This window comes from Morone saxatilis, unplaced genomic scaffold (assembly GCF_004916995.1).
Source record: "Morone saxatilis isolate NCDOM2014 unplaced genomic scaffold, NCSU_SB_2.0 Contig7, whole genome shotgun sequence".
Lineage (NCBI taxonomy): Eukaryota > Metazoa > Chordata > Actinopteri > Moronidae > Morone > Morone saxatilis.
The window spans coordinates 18,358,895-18,380,712 of NW_023340246.1; the positions used below are offsets into that span (position 1 = coordinate 18,358,895).

At 39.3% G+C, this 21,818-nt stretch overlaps 1 protein-coding gene across 2 annotated transcripts in view; it reads right to left on the bottom strand.

The window, feature by feature from the left end:
* The window catches only part of si:ch211-225h24.2 (testis development-related protein), a 15,586-nt gene extending 7,229 nt beyond the window's left edge, over positions 1 to 8,357 (bottom strand). Inside the window, exons 1-2 of one of the 2 annotated variants that reach the window (XM_035679309.1) lie at positions 8,009 to 8,357; positions 901 to 957 (exon numbers count right to left, since the gene is read on the bottom strand). In XM_035679309.1, coding sequence (XP_035535202.1) covers positions 901 to 957; positions 8,009 to 8,095 — 144 coding nt within the window. In that variant the 5' untranslated portion in view covers positions 8,096 to 8,357. The remainder of the gene's footprint in view (positions 1 to 900; positions 958 to 8,008) is intronic. The other variant, XM_035679310.1, reaches the window with a different exon arrangement.
* Between the last annotated feature and the right edge of the window lie 13,461 nt (positions 8,358 to 21,818).

A 21,818-nucleotide genomic window follows, 5' to 3' on the forward strand; every position in this document is an offset into this window, starting at 1 on the left:
GTTGGTCTGTAAACTGTGATGGATGTTTACAACAGACTGTTTGAGTGATAATTTTACTGTTTGCTTTAGTTTTTTCTTCCAAATTAGCCTGACTGACATTAAAGGACCAGTGTGTAGAGTTCAGCGCTCAGCTTTCATACATGTAGGAGAAACTATAGTGACTGCAAAAGGCCCTACGAAGAGCCAGTGTTTGGTTTGTCTGTTCTGGGCTACTGTAACAACAGGGCGGTTCAACATGGCAGACTCCATGATCTGCAAATAAAAACGTCTCATTGCAAGATAATTCTTATTTTCTGACATTATTTTTACTGGTGTTGGAGCTTTCCCAGATCTCAGCAATTGTTTTAGTGAATACAATCTTAATATCACTGATAAAAAATTATGCGCACCACAATTATCCATTAAATATTAACCCTAAACTAAAGTGACCTCACTCCACAGTTCCAAACTCTGAGTTTAAGGATAAAGAAAACAGAACACACACACGCGCGTCATAACAAGAAACAAGACAGTCTTTCAGTGATAAGGTTAAAGATAAAGCAGGGGATGACAGCTGAAGGCTGGTGTGTTTATAGATAAACACTGCAGCCTCAGTAGTCCTTTAACACTCCTGTTCTACCTCAGCTCCCCCATAAAACATTTTCTGATCATGTGACAGGAAGAAGCTGCTGATGTGCATTGGAAGCACTGAGGTTAATCAAAGTATATAGACGTTTATGGTGACGGCATCATGAGTGCGATACTAGTGTGTGTGCAGTCAATGTGTGAGCAGATAAGAGCATGTTGGACAAGTGCGTATCTTTAGGGGGTACGGGTGTGTACATTGAGTGCAAGTTTAAAAGAAAGTAGCGTGTTTGTGCCTGTGTTACATCCAAGTATCTGTGAAATTGTGCTGTTTACCTTGGATACTGCAGTGACAGCTTCCTCCTCCTCTTCCTCTCCTTCTATGTCTTTGTCCTGAGACACACACACACACACACACACACACACACACACACACACATACGCCAGCAGTGAGTTAACACAAATAGCAACCACCAAACACAAACACACACACACACACACCACATCCACAGAGTGTGGCAAAAGGATGTGTGTGTGTGTGGAGTGTGTGCAGACTTTCCTGTAAAAGAGAGGGCAGCCTTTTTAAAGCTGTAACATAAACATGCTGTGTTTGGAGGGCGAGATGGAGGGATGGATGGATGAAGGAGTGGGGAAGATGAGGGGAAGCCACAGAGCTCAGAGGACAGATTTAAACAAAAGAGAGAGAAAACAAATTCATGACCTATGCACCAGTACATGCAACAGTACATGAGACTATTTGGGTTTATGAGTGGAGCTATTTTGGTTCCATTGTGTGCCAGTCTCCAAGCTTTTTTTCCCTTCCATTTTTCATATATCCTTTGTATAATATTTGCGTTACAGTTTCATTGTTTTTATCATTTTATCTGAGGCACTTTGCTACTTTGCTTTGTTCTATAAATCTAATAATAACAAAGATAATGATTAATGAATACATATAGCTGTACAACTGATACTTGATCAAATCATAACTTATCAGTGTTATTCATTATATACTTTTTATTACATCTACCTGCTATTTGTCTGTACTTTTTCTCTTTTTTTAGGAAGTCATTCCAGCCTGTGTTTCATTGTACGCAAGTATAATGACCAGAAAGTTCAATCTAACTGAATTACGGTGACTTGACTTGGAAGCCAAAACATTCAAGTCACAGATTTGGCCGTAATAAATATAAAACAAACAAGACAGCTTCGGGTAGGGCTTCCATATCCACACAGCTTGAAGCAACTTGATATGTGAGATACACAAACCTGAACAAAGGAAAATGATCAAATGTTGTGTCATTTTAATGGCTTTCCCAAAAGTACACAGTCTTGGGATATAGTCATGTAAATATCTGTTTTTGTTAACAGATTATGACTACTACATCTGTGTACAGGGCAAAACAAAAGTCAGTCTTTAACATGATCTAGTTTAGTATTACACTGAGGGTTATCATAAACCTCATCATAGCACTCCTGAAGAGTAATTTCCTTAAATTCATTAAGAAATCCATTTTCACTGATATCAACCGCTTGTAAAACCTTATGACTTGACCTGGAATTGCTCCAAAAGACTTCACAACATTAAATCATAAAGAGGGCAGCAAGAAGTCACCCGACGTGCCGCTGAGCCTAAGATTACTGAAGTGGAGCCAGAATTCCTATAAAATGATCAAAGCTGTAAGAACTTCTAACATGTAACAACTCCATAAGAGGGAGGAGGAGAAACGGTGGTTGGACAAGTCGGAGCAAAGTCTGCTGGGTCTCCGCCACCTGAGCAGATCAAAGACACACTCACACACACACTCACACATACCGATTGCTAACTACTGTTAGAGCGTAAAAGCATTAACAACTTGGAACAGAGGGAGAGAATGAGGGGAGGGGAGAATGAGGGGGGAGAGAGAGAGAGAGAGAGAGAGTGGTGTTTCTGGAAGGAAAACACTCCTAACAACAGAAAGCAAGAGCTCTGCTTTCACACCTCAGGGGGCCATTTTTTCCTCAGTCTTTCCCTCTTTGACTGAGTCTGTGTGTAAATTTTAGCTCAGTGTTGTCTTTTAAAAAAGCCAGATTTCTAGGCAATAAAGACGCACAGTGAATTTAAATACCAAAGTACCAATGGAAGTTTCCAAAAAGCCGTTGCACAACAACAGTACTCCACATTCTCCAAAGGACTCAGAAAATGGTATCTTTCACCAAATACTAGACAAGATATACTTAAAAGAATAGCTCGAGTGAGGTAGCGGTGGGTCTTTGCGAAGTATGGGTGGGAAAAACAAATAAAGCCACATAACTGCGTTTCTGCACTGAGAAAATGGTGCTGAAAATGTCCTTGTTAAAATGGATAAAAAACACCAAAAGAATTAGGGTTAGAGTTATGTTTTAGTTAGGGGTAGAGGGTCTTAGGGCTGACCTGAACAGTTTTTATTATATAATATTAATTATATGACATGAATGTGGTGTACTAGCATCTCTAAAGCTCACTTATTAACAGGCTATATCATTCATGTTTTACAGAGGCAGTGACTTCCTTTGTCTATGTACAGAGTCAGGCTAGCTGTTCCCCCCTGTTTCCAGTCTTTGTGCTAAGCTAAGCGAATGGTCTCCTGGCTGCAGATTCAAATTTAGAGGACAGATATGAGAATAGTAGAGGCATTGTGATGAACTCGTAAGACAAAACTCACAAACGTTTGAACCCTCTCCCCATCGACGGACGATCAACTCAGCTTAACCTTTCTTCTCCTCACCACTAATGATTTAGACGAGAAGTCGTCTGAAGTTTGTGCTCAGACCTGATCTGGGCTCTCATGATCCCACTTCACAAAGAGGGCACCCAACAGTGGAATTAAAGTGGTTTTATTGAAGTATTCAGGTGTGTTACCGCTTTAAGCCATAGACAAACAGGCACACGCACCTCCTGCAAGCTCCCAGCTGCCTCTTACAGCCCCGTTGAACTTCAATAAAGAGTGAGTGGTGAGAAAGCAAACAGCTGCACAGGGCCTGTACTGTAGTCGCCCTAGAGCACTGTGGAGGGAGGACAGATATTAACTTTAAATCCTGCATTTTCTCTCCTCCCTTCCCCCTTTATGCACCCTCTTTTCCTCTGTGTGTCTACGACTGCATTATCCCTTTATAATTGTCTGTCTCTATCTGTCTGCCTGCAGGTCTCTGTCTGTGTCTGTCTGTACGCTGATGCACAGTTTCAGCTCATTTGATTGAGATAACAGGGAGTAAACAAGGTGCAAGAGAAAGAGAGCTACTGTCCTTTGTAATGGCTTTAAGTAAACACAGCATTATATTCAAATGGCTTCGTACAAGAGTCAGACAAAGTAACAGACCTGGACTAAAGGACTTGTGGGTCACTGGTCCCATCCCTGTACCACCAGGATAAATGCTGCTGGAGAGAGAGCGGCACGGCGTGGGGCCCCTGAATGAGGCCCCTGACCCTAACCTAACAGATCAGACTGTGGTTGTTCTGAGCTGGAACGTGTAAAAGTGAGGTTTTCTTTTTGAAGAAAGCATTTGTAACCTCTCTGGATAATTAAAGGCAGATCTAGTATTTGTTTAAAGATTATTTTATTGGATTGGATTAAAATATCAAGTGTTTCTGTTATTTTGTCCACATTTTGTTCACACACTGTATATGTAATACATTTTAACACAACTAGAGATGGAAATTGATAAGATTTTAGTGATAGCAATACCATTATTACCATCTGCACCATTGCCAGTCCCCCTAATGATTCCTGATCAATTTTCGGTGTGGGAGAAAAAGTAGCCCTACACTGGTTTTATGCTTCAACTGTTTTATCATCTCTGAGTCTGAACACAGTGTAGAGAAAGAGCTGTATTCAGTAGAGTCTCTTCCTCTGACTCTACTTGTTTCCAGCAGTGTAGACACATGACTTTCATGTCCTTGTTTCGCAATGTGCAGCTGTCAGAAAAACACGCTGGCATTAATAAAAAAGAATTGATAAACTCGGTGATATGCAACTCCGATGGATCAGACAATTTAGAACTTGTCCTCGACTGGAACCGGTTCTCGGTTCCCATCCCTAACCACAACCTGCCTATGGCTCTCTTATATTTTCCCCTGACAAAAACATGGTATTTAAATTATCTCATCTATACTGTTAATCCGAATTTGTCTCAGTTCAAAGAAACATTACTGAAATAATGATGAACAATCAATATTGTTACTGTAAATTAATGTAATGTAAGAAAACTTGCTCGTCAGAAAATGAACTAGTTTTGATCGTTTAAGTCATTCTTCAAAAACGTCCTGGTTCCAGCTCCTCAAAATGTGAATATTTGCTTCTTTTCTTTGTGTTGGTTGTGTTAATTAAAATAGTACATTTCATATATATTTGGGTTTTTAACTGTAACTGAATGTATTAAGTGATGCACCGATATATTGGCCGAACATCAGTATCAGCTAACATTCGCCTTGTTAACAGACGACGGCAAATAAGATGACAATCACCGATATCAGTGGCCAATGTTTATCTCTTGTGTTACATCAGTTTTATGCTGGTTAATGTTGTGTTGGTTGTTTCCAACTTGTTGATGTGCAAGCCCTTTTTTTAGCACTGGCACAAGTTCCCTGCAGCACAACGGACAGTGAGTGGCTGTTCAGCTGTGTCTCACATCTGGGATGAGAAGAGAAATAAACTGAGCTGCAACACAGAAGAGGTGTTTATCTTTGAACATTTCTTTGTTTTTTTCCTGGAACGAATGGACGAATAAATAACACTCTTTTTGTGTTGTGTTGTATCTTGCGCTGCTGTAATAAATAAATTCTGTGGTGTGGGATCAATAAAGTCTATCTTATCCAGTTTTGGCTATCAGCCAAACTGTTATTTTAACATCTTTATTGGCCCAAAATTTCCCAATCGGAGCATCCTTAGACTATTATTTTCTTACGTTCTGGGAAATTGTAATGAGCAAGTCAATAAATCAAGAAAATCATCAGCAGATTAATAGATACTTTGTAACCTATTTTGAACCCTGACTTTCTCCTTAAATTTCCCTCATGTAGCTTTAAACTTGATTCCATGTTTCATTATTTGTACTGACTTCATGATCTCCAAAAGAATTTAAAAAGACACTAAACAGATAAGTGGTCATGACACAAAAATGCTCCAGATAATCTACCGTTCATCCTCTGTGCTGTGTGCCATTTGAATGAGGGGAAGCAAAAGCCTGCATGTCCAGACTGTGTTTTCATAACTTTTTATCCTTCGTCCTGTATCACTGCCGGGATGGATCTGCCTCTCCACTGTGTTTACGACATTTTATGATCCGACCCCTGACCCTTGGATGTACTTTATTGCCATGGCGACTCGACGAGACCTCCCTGATGACTTTCCCAGGAATTCTAAGGAGAAGTGCAGCTCTGATCTCAGATCAGCTGTTTCTGGTACCACTTCAGTAACACACAGAGTCACACAAGCTGAACTCAAAGCAGATCCAAAGAGGTAAGGGCCACATGCGTTGGGTTCCCAGGGTAGAAGTTAAGAACGACCAATAAAACCCAGACAAGGGTCACAGATCTCAACATTATTACAACAACAAATGAAAAATGCTGAGAAATGGTGTTGGCTGATCTTCCCAATTGCTTATACATGAAACATTTTGAATTGAATTGAATTGAATTGAATTGAACATTTATACGTCCAGTGAATGCTGTCTGGCAGGGCACTGAAGCTGCTACAGGCAGTGAATAAAAATGTGAAAGGGTTTGTTATCAGAAGTTCACAATGCTTTAAAATTAACTTTTATTTTCTCTCCTGTTGAAACAACAAAAGTATTAACATCTTCTCCTGTATTATTATCTTATTTGTTAATGTGTAGTAGAGCCCGACCAATATCGGTCAACCGGCTGAGATTGGTCTATCGCAGATATATTATTGTATTGTATCGGTATTGGCGTATATGTCATCCAATATATAATGCAAAAAGGCTTTTTACATTACTCATGTTTAACTATTTGTTTTATTTTAATGTATTCTTCTTTTAAGTGTTCATCTCTTGGTCTTTTGGTTTACAGTGAAACCTATTTATTAAACTATTTAACATGTTCAAGAATGTGCAACTTAAATGTTCTTTGATGAAGTTATTTGTTTAAGAAAGCAGCCTCCTGAGTACCTTTGCATCATATCATATCGGAATCATAGAATCATATCGGTGCAGAATTGGTCTATTTTCATTCCAGCTCAAAAGGTTAATTCTTCAAAAATCAGTCTTAAAAAAACCCATATTGGTCGGACTCTAACCTTTATTAAGAAAAACTACGCTGTGATTTCTATAACTATCCAGAGTTTCTGGGGTTTTACTGTAAGTCAAAGCGCAATGACACCTGAAAAACGTATCACTAGTGCTTATGAGACAGGACTGTTGTATGTCTGTCTGTGCGTGTCTTTGTGAGCGTGTTATCATGGATTCTCCCCTAAACACCTTGACAGAGCCCAGCTGCTTGCAAGTGCTGATACAGATGATACAGAGGCTCCCGGACCTCACACACCGCTGCTCACCTTTCGAATGTGGATGTGTACGAAGGATTTGTGCAAATGTGTGCGTCCGTTTGTTTGCATCTGAGTGTTTATCATTCTCTTTTTTCCATTAACACAGAAGATTAACACAACAAGTAGACAGCAGCAACAGTCACTGTGAGCTGTTCCCTCTTGACAAACAAGTGCTGCCAGTCCAAACTTTTATCTTTAAGATTTAAAGGACACAAATAGATTCAAAGCTGACACAAATTTAAGTCTAAAAATCTTTAAACTGTGTATATATAACTATAATATTCCTGTTTTATACCTGTGGGTTTATTCTGTAAGTCAGCAAGTACTCAATTATAACTGTGACTTTACTTCCATCTAAAATATGTTCATAGGATCGGTTTGTTTCTCTATGGGGAGACAATGAACTAGTTCTTCTTTGACCTCTCTATTTTCTATCACTCTCCTCCTCAGCTGACATGACATTCTAAGTTGGAGCACTTGTCCTCCTCCTCCTCTTCCTCCTCCTCCTCTCTCTGCACCACAATCTCAATTTAACAGGATGTTTTTAGTAACTTTTTACCAGGTTTAGCAGCTTTCATAGGGAAGTATGCATTGTAGTTGTGATCATTTATATCTATTTTAATACATGTTCTATTCATTTCCTTTACAATCATTTGAGTAGCCTATTGGTTCACTCTAAAAACACATAATTTAAGCAGTTTTTGTTTCTTCAAACAGGTGGAAACTGTCGTACAGCTTTACTGTTAAAGCCTCGTTTTCCTGACACTTGTTCCTAAAAAATTTAAATCCTGAAACAAGCAAAACGGTGGGCAGAACGAGCGGAATATAAGACATTAAAGTAGAGTTACACACGATCATTCCCCCAATCTTTACTCTCGTTGTTAGCGGTGGATTGTTTGACTTTCCATCCGTCTCATTACCTTGTAGGAGTGATGATAGTGCCAGGACATGTCGTCTTCCTCTGACGCATAATCCACCAGCACTTTACTCTTGCTTTTCTTGAACATATCTCCACTTGTTGCTGAAACAAGCCGTCTTGATCTTTTGCAAAAATAAAAACCAAAATTAAAAAAAGTTTGGCCAACTAAATGTTTTACCCTGAAGTGTCTTCTCGTTTTCTGGAGAGATCGCAGCGACGCACCAGCCGAAGCGCGTTCCGCTCTTTGAGTTATTTCTGCTGCAGCAAATCCAGGAGGCTTTCTCTGCAAACAGCTTATTCATTCAGATAGGTGCCAGGAGCTGGACGGGTCGAGGTTCTTTCTCTCTCTTTTTTTTTTTTTTTTTTAATGACGCTCACTATTTCGTAAGTGTTTGGCGTGCGTTTGGTGCGTTTTTACGCAGGCTCGACCACCTGGACCTCAAAGCGTCGCTCCTCCCATATCTCCCCCCTCTCTCCACCTCCCTGCTCCGGTTCCTTCTGAAGTTGCCATGGTAGAGGGCGGAAGGGGTCTTACGTCTCATCCCTGGCCAATGCAAGCGTTGAGCTACGCGTTCATGCAAAATAATGTAACTTTTTTCATGTTTTGAATGAATTGAAGTCTGAAAAATAAACACGGAAACGGATATTTGGAAGCTGTCTGACTCGCAGTGAAGCACTATTCAGCTTCCAGGAAGTCAGATTTTACTAATACATGGCCTACATCTGGGTTTTTATATTTTATGCTCTGTAAATACATTGACGTGAGTACAGGTGGCAATAAAACAAGAAAAGAAAAACTTTATTACCTTACCTAGATAGATATATGGCAGCGAAATTCAAAATAAAAGTATTTAAAATGCAGCATCAGAATGTCATAAACAGTGTTTTAATGTAGCTGCAGGTCAAGGTGGACCCTATTTTAACCACTTAATGTTCAGTGGGGCAGGTTTGTCTAATAATGAATCATATTTTATAAACTATTCATTGTATTCTTAAAAGCTTTATCTACAAAGTAACTTAAATACTTAAAACTTCATATAAATGCAGTGTAAAAAATAAAATTTTAGAAGCTGAAATGTTGTAAAATAGTAGGCTATAGTATAAAGTGTAACACTCAAACTCCCTCAAAATTGTACTTAAGTACGTTTACTTGAGTAAATCTACTTATTACTGTCTATATGTGACATAGATGATGTAATATTTACTTATGTTGCTTAATAATATGAAAATATGTATGTTAGTAATTGTCTTGCCAGTATTTCTGCCATTAATTAACAAAAATGGGAAACATTTTAATTTAATTTCAATTTAAGTCTGATCGATCGATTGATTGACAAAATACAGAAATACTCTCAGGTGTCACATTTTGTTTGATTTGTTGTCTCCCAAACTGCAAAATAACCAAATAAAAAAAATCTTTTCTACTTTCAGGCACTAAATCAGTTCTTCAGTCAGTTCCTGTCAAATCTGTATTTGAGAGTCTGCGACATGAAAACAACTGGATTATAGGTTTGTTTTCCTAAAAAGTTGATCTCATATTTACTATAAACAGAGACTGTTGTATAAAATAAAATCCACAGCTCTGTATTACAGTAATGTCTATAACATACACAGTTTGGAGAATGGGTAGAAATGTGAGTATAATGTGTTATATAAACGGAAGACATTCATTTTCAGAGTTTGTGGTTGTGTATTTTACAAAAAATCTAATATCTCTCTCTCTCTCTCTCTAACAAACACACACACACTCTCTCTCTCTCACTCCCTCTCTAAGACCTCTGACGCCAGGCGAAACAAATGATACATTATGCTGGTGGGCTGACCTCTTAAAATAGCCACAGTTTAGCTCCGGTTAAGACCACTCACCTGATTCAAAGGTCCTTAAAATTCCCGTTTCAATGTCCACATTATACAGTAAGTCAGTGGGGAATGTGGATTGTTAGATGTGTATAACTTACAGGAAAAGAAACCCAAAGAAACACACAGACTCCATTTTGGACGGTCTCTTCTGAGCGACTTCAGTGCTTTTAGTCATACAAGGTGTTATTCAATGTTGCTTTCATATGGTTTTTTTTTATATGGTCAGCTCTTTCTTAGTACCAGCTGACACAACCCATGACTGGCTGTTAGGACATATTCATCACCTGTTAACTGGTGGGTCAGTGACCTTTGACACTGAAGGTCATCAGCCGGTCAACTGTCCATTTGAGACACTTCCTGGAACGTGCATTCCCACAGTATCTCTGCAGGGGTTATTTACAGTCTAAGTGGCCAACATAATGTCCCTAATCTATCCTTTTGATGGGCTTTGCACCTACAATAACCAGTTTTCACAAATTAGAAACCCTCTCACCCTATTAACATCCATAGCTCTCAGGACAAACTGACATGTGCTCCATCACACTGTATTAGGAGGGTGAATTATCCACTAGCTTTAACATAACACATGTTCTAATTTAATGCATTTTTGCAGTTTATATTTCTAATTTTAAGACCCTGTTTTGTTAAAAAGACAAGTTAAAATATTTTAAGGCCTATTTCAATATAAGTTACCACATTTACCCTGCCACTTTGCATTTATAAGCACAATATGAGCATTTAATAAACGGTTATAACACAGTATTGTTTTGTTTATTAAAGTACAGTATTTGTCAACAATTGAACAATCAACAACGGGGGGGACTTACAATACAAAGTTTCCGTAACCCACATCTTTCATCCGAGGGGCCTTCCAGTGAGTTAATCCAGCCCTGCTTAGCGATACAGCCTTTCATGATGTACTGTATGTGCATTGTTAAGGAGCATATAAGTCACTGTTGCATCAGATGTTCTGACCATTGAGACAGCAGGTCAGATCTGACAGGATCACACAGTCATGGTAGGACACAGCTGGGATTATCCAACCTGCTTCTAGTGTCTCACATGGACACGGGTGCACTGTACAGCTTAAACTACAGATCTAGGCCTGAAGAATGTCTGAGGACAGTGTGCTTCACTTCTTAATTGCTTAAGTGTGCGTCACCAAGATGTGTTGCTGTTGATGTGCTTCAGAAATTGTAGTACAGCTCTAAACTTCATTCTTATTATTTTAAAGTGGTTATAATAAATGTTTTATATTAACAGAGGATAACACAGAGAATTAGTTGACTCTGCAGCTCTCCAGAGCTTTGGAGCAACTTTCAGCTCATGGTTTTTGGCATTACAGCCCACAACTTTACTGTTTTGGCTCACTCTCACCGCTCTTATCAGCGTAATATCCAGCTGTAACGAGAATCAAGAGAAGATTTCAGTGCTGTTCTTTGCTTTTCTTTCAATGAACTCTCCAGTTCTGATATAACTTCTTTAACCGCCGCCATTATTGTTTTTGAGCAAACTGTTACTTCACACCTCATCACGCGCATCTAGCGTTAAAACCATACCCGTAAGCCCATGCCATAGCTGACGGTAATTCCTCATAGGATGCTGTTTGGTCCGTTACCACTGTGGTTGGATACAGCTTGAAGCCTGGCCACATGGATTCACGTGATCTCGATCAGCTGCCTCACAAGGTTGCTGTAACTGCTTGACATGTGCATAAATACCTAACTGTTTGCCTACCCGTTCATCACATCATATACTAAATATATATAATTATAAAATATCCATGTTAATTAGGTTAGATTACAGGTAATTTCTGATATTAATTAGCAAACAAGAACTGGTCACATAACTACATCCACTTTCTTTATACATCTTTATAGATGAAGAATAAAGAATTGTTAAAGTAACCACAACAGAGATGTTTTTGGCCCAGTCCTGTTGTGGTTACACAGCAAACGGAAAGAGCCAGCTGAGATTAACCATGACTCAACAACTATCTGATGAGATTCACAGGTCACACGGTTGTTCAATGCAAAACCCACGGGACCACATCAAAACTTGTTAGCCAAGAACAGAGATTAAAGCTTTAATTATGTTCACAGGCCAACTCTCAGAGATGTTCCTTAGAGACTCTGCTGTAGCTTTAATGAAGAGTTGGTATCTGAAGAGTGACTTTAAAGTGCTGTATAGGATTTAAATTACTTAGTCTTCTTTAGTGTATGTGCACATTTAAACACTGTAGGATACTTTGCATGCAATGTCAATTTCAAAGTAAATCATCAGAATATACAATAACATCGAGCAAGAAAGGTCAGAGTGAGATAAGATATCTTTGAGTAAATCAGAAATTAAATCATTAGCGGGAGAAAGCTTGTTTCAACAGGAGACACTGTAGTGTAATCATATATTGCCCTGAAACCTTTAAACACATTGGCAAAGCAATTTAAGGAAATATTAGAGTTTTAAACACTTTACAAACCAAAAGAATCACGTCTTTGAGCACTTTTTCCCCTTTAGTGCTTCCTGCTCAAAAGCTACCAATTATTGAGTTTGCTCAGTTAAATTGGTTCTGGGTGAACTAAAAGCCTTTGTCAGAAAATGTCAGAGGTCAGAGACAGAAACGTTGGGGGGTGAGGTAGTGGAAAAGTAAAAGATCTTGGGGGGTCTTAAAGCAGTAGAGCAGGTAGTTTGATTGTCGGACACCTGTGAATTTGAAGTGCTGAGTCATTACTGCGGCTTTAACACAGGGCCCAGACGAAGTTAGTGCTCTTTCACTCATACAGTTGTGCTTTGAAGTAACTTCAGATTTCTTTCTATTGGTCTCTCAGGCAATTATGCATTGGAGTTAGTATGTCTCTACACATCTGTGGACAAACTTCCATATGTGTAAGGAGCATAACATCACATTTGTACTTGCAAGAGGATATTTTTAAATTACTGAAAACTTATAATTGGCTACTCAAAGTTCAGAATTTGCATATTCATAGATTCTTGGAATTTTTAATGAGGTAGAAAGGAGAAGATGCCTTTTCGAGGATTTTGAATTGGAAATTATACTTCTTTTTGCAGGAAAAAAACACATCATTCACTCATTACTGCCTTATTAAGCAGACTATTTGTATGTATGTCTTAATACATGTCTGGAGGGGACCTTTAAGTCAATTCACAAAATGGTAATTTTCAGTCACACCTCATCAATTCTGCACAGCAGACCTAAAATAGATTGGATGTGTCTTGGCATACACACCTCCTTGTGTTTGGCAACAAGCTGCCAGGTAACATCACGCATCCAAACAGCTGCTATGTCCCCTGTCGGTCTGTAAATAAGCCAAGAACAACACACACAGTAGCTAATATCATTGGTTAATATTTAATGTTTTAGGTTTTATGCATGTATCTGCTCATATGTGTGATTGTTTTGTCTTTGTGTATGTGCATGACGGCACTCGCTTAAGTTAGCATGGGAAACAAATCATTAGCTCCTGTACACGAGAGGTGTTTTAATGAGCTCGAGGTAGAGAGCGCGTTTAAAACAAAGCTAAGCTCTTCCGCTGTTTAAGAGGAGCCATTTAAAGGAAGGAAGAATGTGCTGCGTCACTGAAGACGCACAGAAACTGCCAGATAAATCCACCAGGCTAAAAAAAGGAATTGTGCTTTATCATGCCAGACCACATGTACACAAGTGTGTTTATGTTTGTGTGTGGATAAAAAGAGAAAGACAAAAGATATATAGTTATGTAAATAAACCAAAAAACATTTAAAACTATTGTAATATTGTTGAATGAGAGAGTAATATTAAGAGTAGTAATTCAATTACACAAGTAGAAGTAAGATAACTGATTTTAAGAGCTACTAATCAGTGCACTTAAAGCTGCAATAACTTTTTTGGGCCACTTGGGAGCAGTGGAAACACGTTTTGAACCCATGACCTGTTGGCATATCGTCACCCTTTAAAGGACTAGTAAGTAAGATGTAGGTGCATCTAGCAGTGAAGTTGCAGATTACAATTAACTGAATATTGTTCAGCTTCCAAATTTGTAGGAGAAACAACGATGGTCGCAAAACTCGCAAAGACACAAATGGCCCTATCAAGAGCCAGTGTTAGGTTTGTCCGTTCTGGGCTACTGTAAAAACATGGCGGTGTAATGGTTATTTTAATATTCAGCAGTAATGGAGCAAACATTCATTGATTTCCTTCTGGCCACCTGATGAATGTTAATCGAATTGTTCACTCTCTTTTAGCTCTGTTTTTGGTATCTATCAACTCCTAAGGGAAATATCTGGTTCTTTAGCTGCTCCACTGTGTTCGCCAGCTGGTCGCTAGCTGTCTGTCTGTCGTTAGGTGCTGTATTTGGGTTTTTCAGCCGAAAACAAAGCAATGAGCCGTGAGAGTGAACCAAAACTATAAAGTCGAGGGCCGAATAGCTAAACAATGAGATAAAGCTCGCAATAAAGTTCTGTAAAGCCAAGATTCAGGTGATATTTTTCTGTAGGTTTAAGCGACCCTTTCACACTATCATACTATTTTCACATTGTCATTTGATCATTTTTATTATAAAAACATTGATTATACATTAAGGAAGTAACTTTTCAGCGCATTTTTGTAACAGTTACTTTGTTACATCCTGACAGTGTATTTCAAAACACCTTGCCAACCAGTCCTTCTCCACTGTTGTTCCTTCATAAGAAAGCTTTCTCATAGATTACTGTTCATTATAAGGAAATGGACAAATTAGAACAAATGCATCATCATTACTGTAGAATAATACTCTATGATTCCTGCACTGTTAAATGAAGATGAACACGGTGATGATCTGCTCTGTCTCTAAACAAAACTTTAGCAGTAAACTTTGAGCTCTTGAAATTGACTTGATATGACATATTGTATGACCCCTGAAAAAATTTTCCTATCTGCTTACATCCCCTTTATAAGGGGGTCAAGGATCAAGATCTGCAACAGAAGAGACACCCTGAATCTGAGAGGAATTCTATGTCTTGCTTAAGGACACTTTACTCGATAGTTGCAAACATTAGAGCTTGAACTTGGCTGCCATTAGGAACTGACACATGGGAACAATGCAGGCCTTTCTATGTTAACAGTGTTGCCTCCAGCTGATCTATCTATGTGTAACCTATCGTCATTTTCTTTCCATGTAAAGGTTTCTTTACAAGCTGAGACTCTGAACATAGTGTGAGAGGTTGAAATATGTTCCTTATATATTGTTTTGTTCATTTTTTGTCTGTTAAATATCTGTATAATCGCAATCTTGGTCTGCTTGTGAGTTGTGACCATGTTAGCTGACACTTATGGAGTGATTCTTGTAACTGATGACCTGAGGCAACTGTTACAGAGCCTAGCACGGGTGCAGCAGTACATCTTATACAGATATATGAAGCTAGTCTTGGTATTTGCTCTCATTTGATACAGGTATGGTACTGTAAGATTAGAGTACAGGTGACACAAACACTCACAACTCCTCTAGGGACACATACACACCTGAACATACACACACAGGCAGTACTGAGCCTTTAAATGTTTAGAAGACCTTGTGGATATGTCCCTCAGTCCTTCTCATCCATCTCTTTGGTAGCAAAGACATTCAGCTCTTTGTTGTTGGCTGTAAGAGATGGTAACAAGAGCCTCCTGAGGAGAAGCCACTGAAACAGACACACAATGGACCTCTGTGTGTGTGTGCGCGAGTGTGTGTGTGAACTTGGAGAGAGCGAGGGAGAGTAAGAAATTGTGTCTGTCTGTCCCTGACTCCTGGCTCCTCTCTTCCCTGAGGCTGGGAACCTGATAAAAAGTGCAGACCAATGGGTGTGTATGCCTTCACAAAAGGCTTCTGACAACCACTGTGATGTTTGTATGTGTCCAACTAGTGGTCAAACCATGTGCTAATCCCTGTAGGTGTTGGGTGCTCACTGTATATTTCCAAACATTTTCTCCGTTAAGCTCAAGTCTTAGCTCCCATTAAACCCAGAGTGGCACAACTGTAACCCTGGCTGGCTCCTACTGGGATAGATTTGGGCTCCCTTCCAAAGCAGCTTAGATCTATAACTGGGTCAGAACTCTGCGTCTGTAGCCTTGAGCATGAATTGCTAGCAGCTAACTAGCAACACTGAGGTGACTTATCAACTTTCCTGGTTTGTGTAATGGTGAATAGGCAAGAAACAAACAAATTTCAGAGTGACAAAACCATGAACCTCAAAAGCGAGATGCACATTTAAAAATGTGTTTATGTATCCCAGGAACTGGAGCATCTCTGCAGCATAAAGTTGCCCAAAATGTTGCTCTGTGCATCAAAACAGTGTTGAAGTGATGGTTAACAGACTAAGCAGGTTTGAGGTGAAATTATGAAAAATGCCACCACACAACTATTTGGCTTGCTAATCAAATGCCACAACTTGTGTAGGGGTCAATGGTTTCACTTTCCATCACTCACACACAGTACAGTCCATTTGCACACCTTAATGGATAATGGCAGAGTAAATCTCCCACTTGTTGCCTCAGTGTGAGAAAATGGCTAAAAGTCTATGCTGACCTCTAGTGAATGAAGGAAGTATTTTTTCTTCTTTTTCACAGGTTTTCTTTGTTCACAAGTCACACATAAAGATACAAAACAACAACAACATCTGCCCAGTTGTTAACAATCATTTTTATTTATTCTTGCATACAGAGTGATTAAATCATATAAAATAATAAATGTTCAAAGGTGCTTTGTTTCACATTTATAATGCTCCACTTCTTCTGTATTTTCATATACCGTCATATTGTCAGAGGATACTGTCCCCCTTCCTCCTTCTCCCTGTCTCTTTCTAGTTACAAACACGAAAACACTTGATTTGCTGTATATCTGTTAACACAAAATTAGGATTAATGAAGTGCATCACTAAAAATGCATTCAACTCGAGTTCAACTCACTACTCAACTATATGAAATCCAACATTACAAACTATACAACACCCTCATACTGTATATATGCACCAATGCAAATGTGTAATATAAAAGAACCTCTATGTCTTTTGTAAGATCAGATTTCCCTGTAATTAACTCACAGCACAAACTCCGGAAAATCAGCAGGGATTTACATATGATTGGGATAAATATACACAATTTTAAGGTAGATTTCAATACAAACTCAGATAAGATTGTTTTTTAAAGTGGTATTTGAGACCTCTTCTGCCTCTGTACCACAATAAGGACTAACAGTCAACAAACAAAAACCTAACAAACAAGCTAAACTAACAAATTATTATTTTTTAAAACATTCAAAATCACCCTTCTTTCATCAATCAAACATCCATTTAAAACCCCTTGTTCAACTAAAATCCCTGTCACAAGGTTAGGTGGCGTAAATAACCACACTTCTTGCACTCTTACGTGTCTCCATTTCAGGGTTAGTGACCGATCTCATATGTAAGTATAAGCTGGTCTAAAAAAGACAGGTATCCTAAGAGGATCTGTAAGGGATCACTGTATCATTGCACACACCTGTTGACCTATTAACATCCTGATCTTTTCTTACATATTCAGACATAACCTCTTGTTTGTTAAACCAGAACAGGACACACAATAATCTTTACAATGACAGTATAACTGCTCATTTTCATTCTTGGTCGGTGAAACATTCATATGCTGTCATATTCTATTACGCGCATCAGATATACAGCAAAAAAAATCTACCTATGTTAGGAGACCGTAGTGGTCATTCATCTACATTCCTCTTGTCTGACAGTGGTGTGCAACGGGGAGAGATCTGGGTGGATTCATATGTTGGTTCAGGTGGTATCCAGGGTGGCTGTCCTGGTTCCTCTGCCTGACAACAACACAGCAGTGCTGTGTGTCAATCCATCTTGATGTTGCCCCGTCCAGCTCGCAACACAGGCTGGTAGCACCCAATGTTGTGCTCTAATAATCTCATACAGCTTCAAAGTGATATGTACGTGATTATGTACAAGATATGTACACAAAGTATGTACAAAGTGCAAAGTAGCATCGTTCACATGTCATTTTCATTTCTTATGTTTCTGTTTGGAGTGTATTTTCTCTGTGCATTTTTAGGAGTTGAGCGCAGCCAAACATAGAGAGCAGTTCATTCACACACACAGAAGAAAGATATCTTTTGAAACACCAAAACTCAGACTGTCAACTCCAGAATTAAGAGTGAAATCCGACTGAAATATAAATGCCTTGATCCTCTGAGTTAAAGCTGCTTCTGATGTGATATCTCTCTCTGTTTCCTGTCTATTTGCAATTTCACTCAAGAAATCCAAAAAAGAGCAAACAGGACAAGACGTCTGGCTGTCCTCCAAAAGAGGAGGGAGCTGCCAGCTCTGTGTTACATCATGGAAATTGTGAAAATGCTAGAGGAAAAGTAATGGTGATTAAAAGACGGAGGATTTTGAAGAAGATTTCTAAAGGGCTCAGCTCAAACTGCGTTTACAACAGTGTCTTTAAAGACCATTGGTGCATTTGAAAAATATCCTTTAAATGGTCAATTCTGAGTAAATACTCCCATGATAAGGCACGGGACATGGGGAGGGATTGTGGTTCAAGTGTAACATCAACCAAGTTAATCAGACACATCAAAAGCTGCCTTTTAGTTTCACTGCATATTAAACACAAGAAACAAAACTACACCGTGCTTGAAAGGAGCGGTAGTTTCAAACAGGGAGAATATTACTAGTTACTGCACAAACGGAGCCTTAAGGCAACAATCATTTCATCTCAGACACAACAAAATCATAATGAGACCCAGAACAAGGATGACACTGAACTTGAACCACAAATACTGTAGGGTTGCACAGAGAAAAACAAAAGCAGAAACATATAACCTGGAAGCATCGCCTCCCTCAGTCTGTTAAAGCTGTTAAAGGAATAGTTAGACATTTTGGGAAATAAACTCAACTATTTGCTTGGTTGGTGAGATAGGCCACACACGGGAAAGGCTAGCTTTGGTTTGTGAAATGATAATAAAATCCACCTGCCAGCATCTCTAAAGTTCAATAATTAGGAACTCATATCTTGCTTCTTTATTCCTGAAGTGTGAAATTGACAATTTGCTGTTATGTGGTGAAGCTTTCTTAATAACAACTAACTTCCTGGAGTCTCCACTTGTTGCCTGGCAACAGCTTGGAGTCAAGGAAGTGGATTTCCCAAAATGTCATACTTTATCTTTAAGTAAAATATCCATTCGTCTCATCTAAAGAGATGACTTGACGGCTTGTAGTGCAGTGTGAGTTGGCGGGAGCTGTATCCGGACATGCCGATCCCCATGAAACCCAGCAGGACGGCCATGCGTGCCATCACAGGGGCCTCCCGGCTCTGTAGCACAGTCTGGGCTGCCTGAGTCTGAAAGAGAAAGCAGGGGTCACCACCACCCACGCAGCCACGCCCGCCACCACTGGGTGCGATCATCGCCAGGGACCAAGGCAGTGTGTTAGCAGCATTCCTCCGGGCTCTGGCCGCAGTGGAGTCCTTAAAGAGGTGACTCTGGTCACACACCTGTCTCATCCCAGCGATGGTCTTACCATAAGGGAAGAGCCGCACTACAACCTCCATTATGTTTCAATACACACTGAACCAACTCATACAGTCATTGCCTGTGTGTGTCAGTCCTCTGTGGGTTTGGAGACGTCTCGGAAATTTGAGCCAATCCAACCCATGTCCTAAAGTCAGATATAAACGTAGTTATTTTCTTAGCTCATCACTGTTATGTTAGACAGAGAAAATCAAGGGTCTCCAAATGTGGTGGTTTTTAATTTTTCATATAAACTGAAGCTCTTGAATGTTCCAGAAGGGTGAATAAACAATTTAAAACCCCACTGATTGATTATTTGAAAAATGCATTGTTACAAAGCTGATCATGGATGGTTTCATTCATTTTGGAGATACATGATCTTCACAGAAAGCAACAGACTCTTATCAACAAGTGAGAATTATCTAACATGAACTCTGATGAGTTGAGACACAGATAATGTAGTTTGAGGTGGCCCATTTAAAACAAACACACTGTAAGCTCCTAAATCCAGCTGCAGGTCTCTGAAATACCCACCAGGATGATTGGGAACATGGATCTAATGCTAGTCCTCTGGAGATCCAATTAGAAGGCATTTACCTGACCCTGGGGGAGCTAAGGCATCTCTGATTCAAATCCATTCAAAGAAAGGCTGTAATCCTCTATTCTAAATCCTGCCATGACACAGACACAAATGGGCACTTTGTGCACAATGATGAGTCAGGCATCAATTTAAAATGAGCGAAGTGACAATTCAAAACAAATCTAATCGTTTTATGTTTAACTTTTCTTCAGGTGCATACCTGATAAGAGGGATCTGTTTAATGAATATTAAAGCAGTATTAAATAAAATCTTTTATTATGTTTAAAATCTACACACAGTGGCTCTGTTTGCTACAATGCAACCATATTTTGACTGAAGCAGGTTAGACAGGGAGATGTGCAGGGCCAAGACTCTCGAGCTCAAGTTGTTTGTTATTAAAGGCTCTAATGGAATTTGCTCAACTGTTGCGCCACTGCAGATGTCCCTTGATGTCTAAGACTAATCATTAATCTATCTAAAGAAGAAAATCGCCCTAAAGCGCTTTACCCACCTGGAGGTATCTAATATATCCAGGGGTCAGTCGAGGGATGCGAAAAAACATTGTTGTTGTTGTTCTCTCCAGTGCTTCACAGCTGAGACCACAAGAAACCCCTCTGCAAGCAGCCCTCAGGACTTTCTGCTAGGCAACTTTATCCCTGTGAATCCCTTTGCTCCTTCCCCTTCTGTGTCTCTCTGGCCTGGATCTGCTCCACCAAGCTGAGTGTGGCAGCTCTCCCCTGTGTCCGCAGACACTGTCCTTGCTCCCTCACTCAGATACACCAACAGACAACTGCACTGCAATGATCTTCCTGGAGGGAGAGCAGCCTCTATAGGTAGCATATAAAGCCTTGGCTTTATTGCATAAGCTGGTCACATGATGTTGGACTGTGTCTGTGTGTGTCTTCCTGTGAATGTGCATTTGTGTCAGTGGAGGATTAGCAGAGCAACTGGAGTTGTGGTGGATTACTATACCTGTGAGAGATGTCCTAAATCCATTGGTCACCAATTATGTTGGGAAGAAAAACAAACCCATAAACGGATGACAAAAGCAAGGCTGTAATGACGTCTGCTGGGTTCACAGGGACACAGTTTAACAATTAAGTATAATCAAAAGGCAAATGGGATTGCAACAATTGATGCTGGCACCGGTGTGTCTTGGCACAACAAAAGCAAAAACACAATTTTTTTCAACATATAGGAAACAGACTTTTAGAATATCTCAGCCATAATCAATCCATATGTTTTCTATTCTTTCTATTGCTTAATATTCCTCCTCAGGGTCATGGCTCGGGGGCTGCAGCCTATCCCAGCATACACTGGATAAAAAGCAGTGATACATCATAGATGTGTCACCACTTTCTATCACTTTGTCTGGACATATTTACACTCATTCACATGGATAACGTAGAGCTATTTACTGACCATGCTGTTTATTTTTGTATAGCTAGGTGACTTTTATAGAGATATTGATCTTTTTTTCAAAGAAGCCTAATCTTCAAGAAACAAAAGGCAGTTCAGTTAAAACTTACAACTTACTTACCCAAAAGTATATAGTAAAGATATACTGTATAAATACTATACCGTATACTGATGTAAAATCTATACAGCACTGTTTTTTATTTATATAATATCAATGTACAATGAAGCAAAGTAATTTCAAGTTACTTTTTGAAGGGGTGAAGTAGAATAAATAACTGTGTGCTCTATCAACACAATTTGTGTTACAATTGAAAAGGCATAGCCAAAATGTGTCAAAGATCCAGTGTATCCTGAGTGCTTCCTCTTGTTATCTCCTTGCTGTCACGAAAACAAGGTACTTTTTTCTAAGAAGGATTTCCCAGACTCATCAA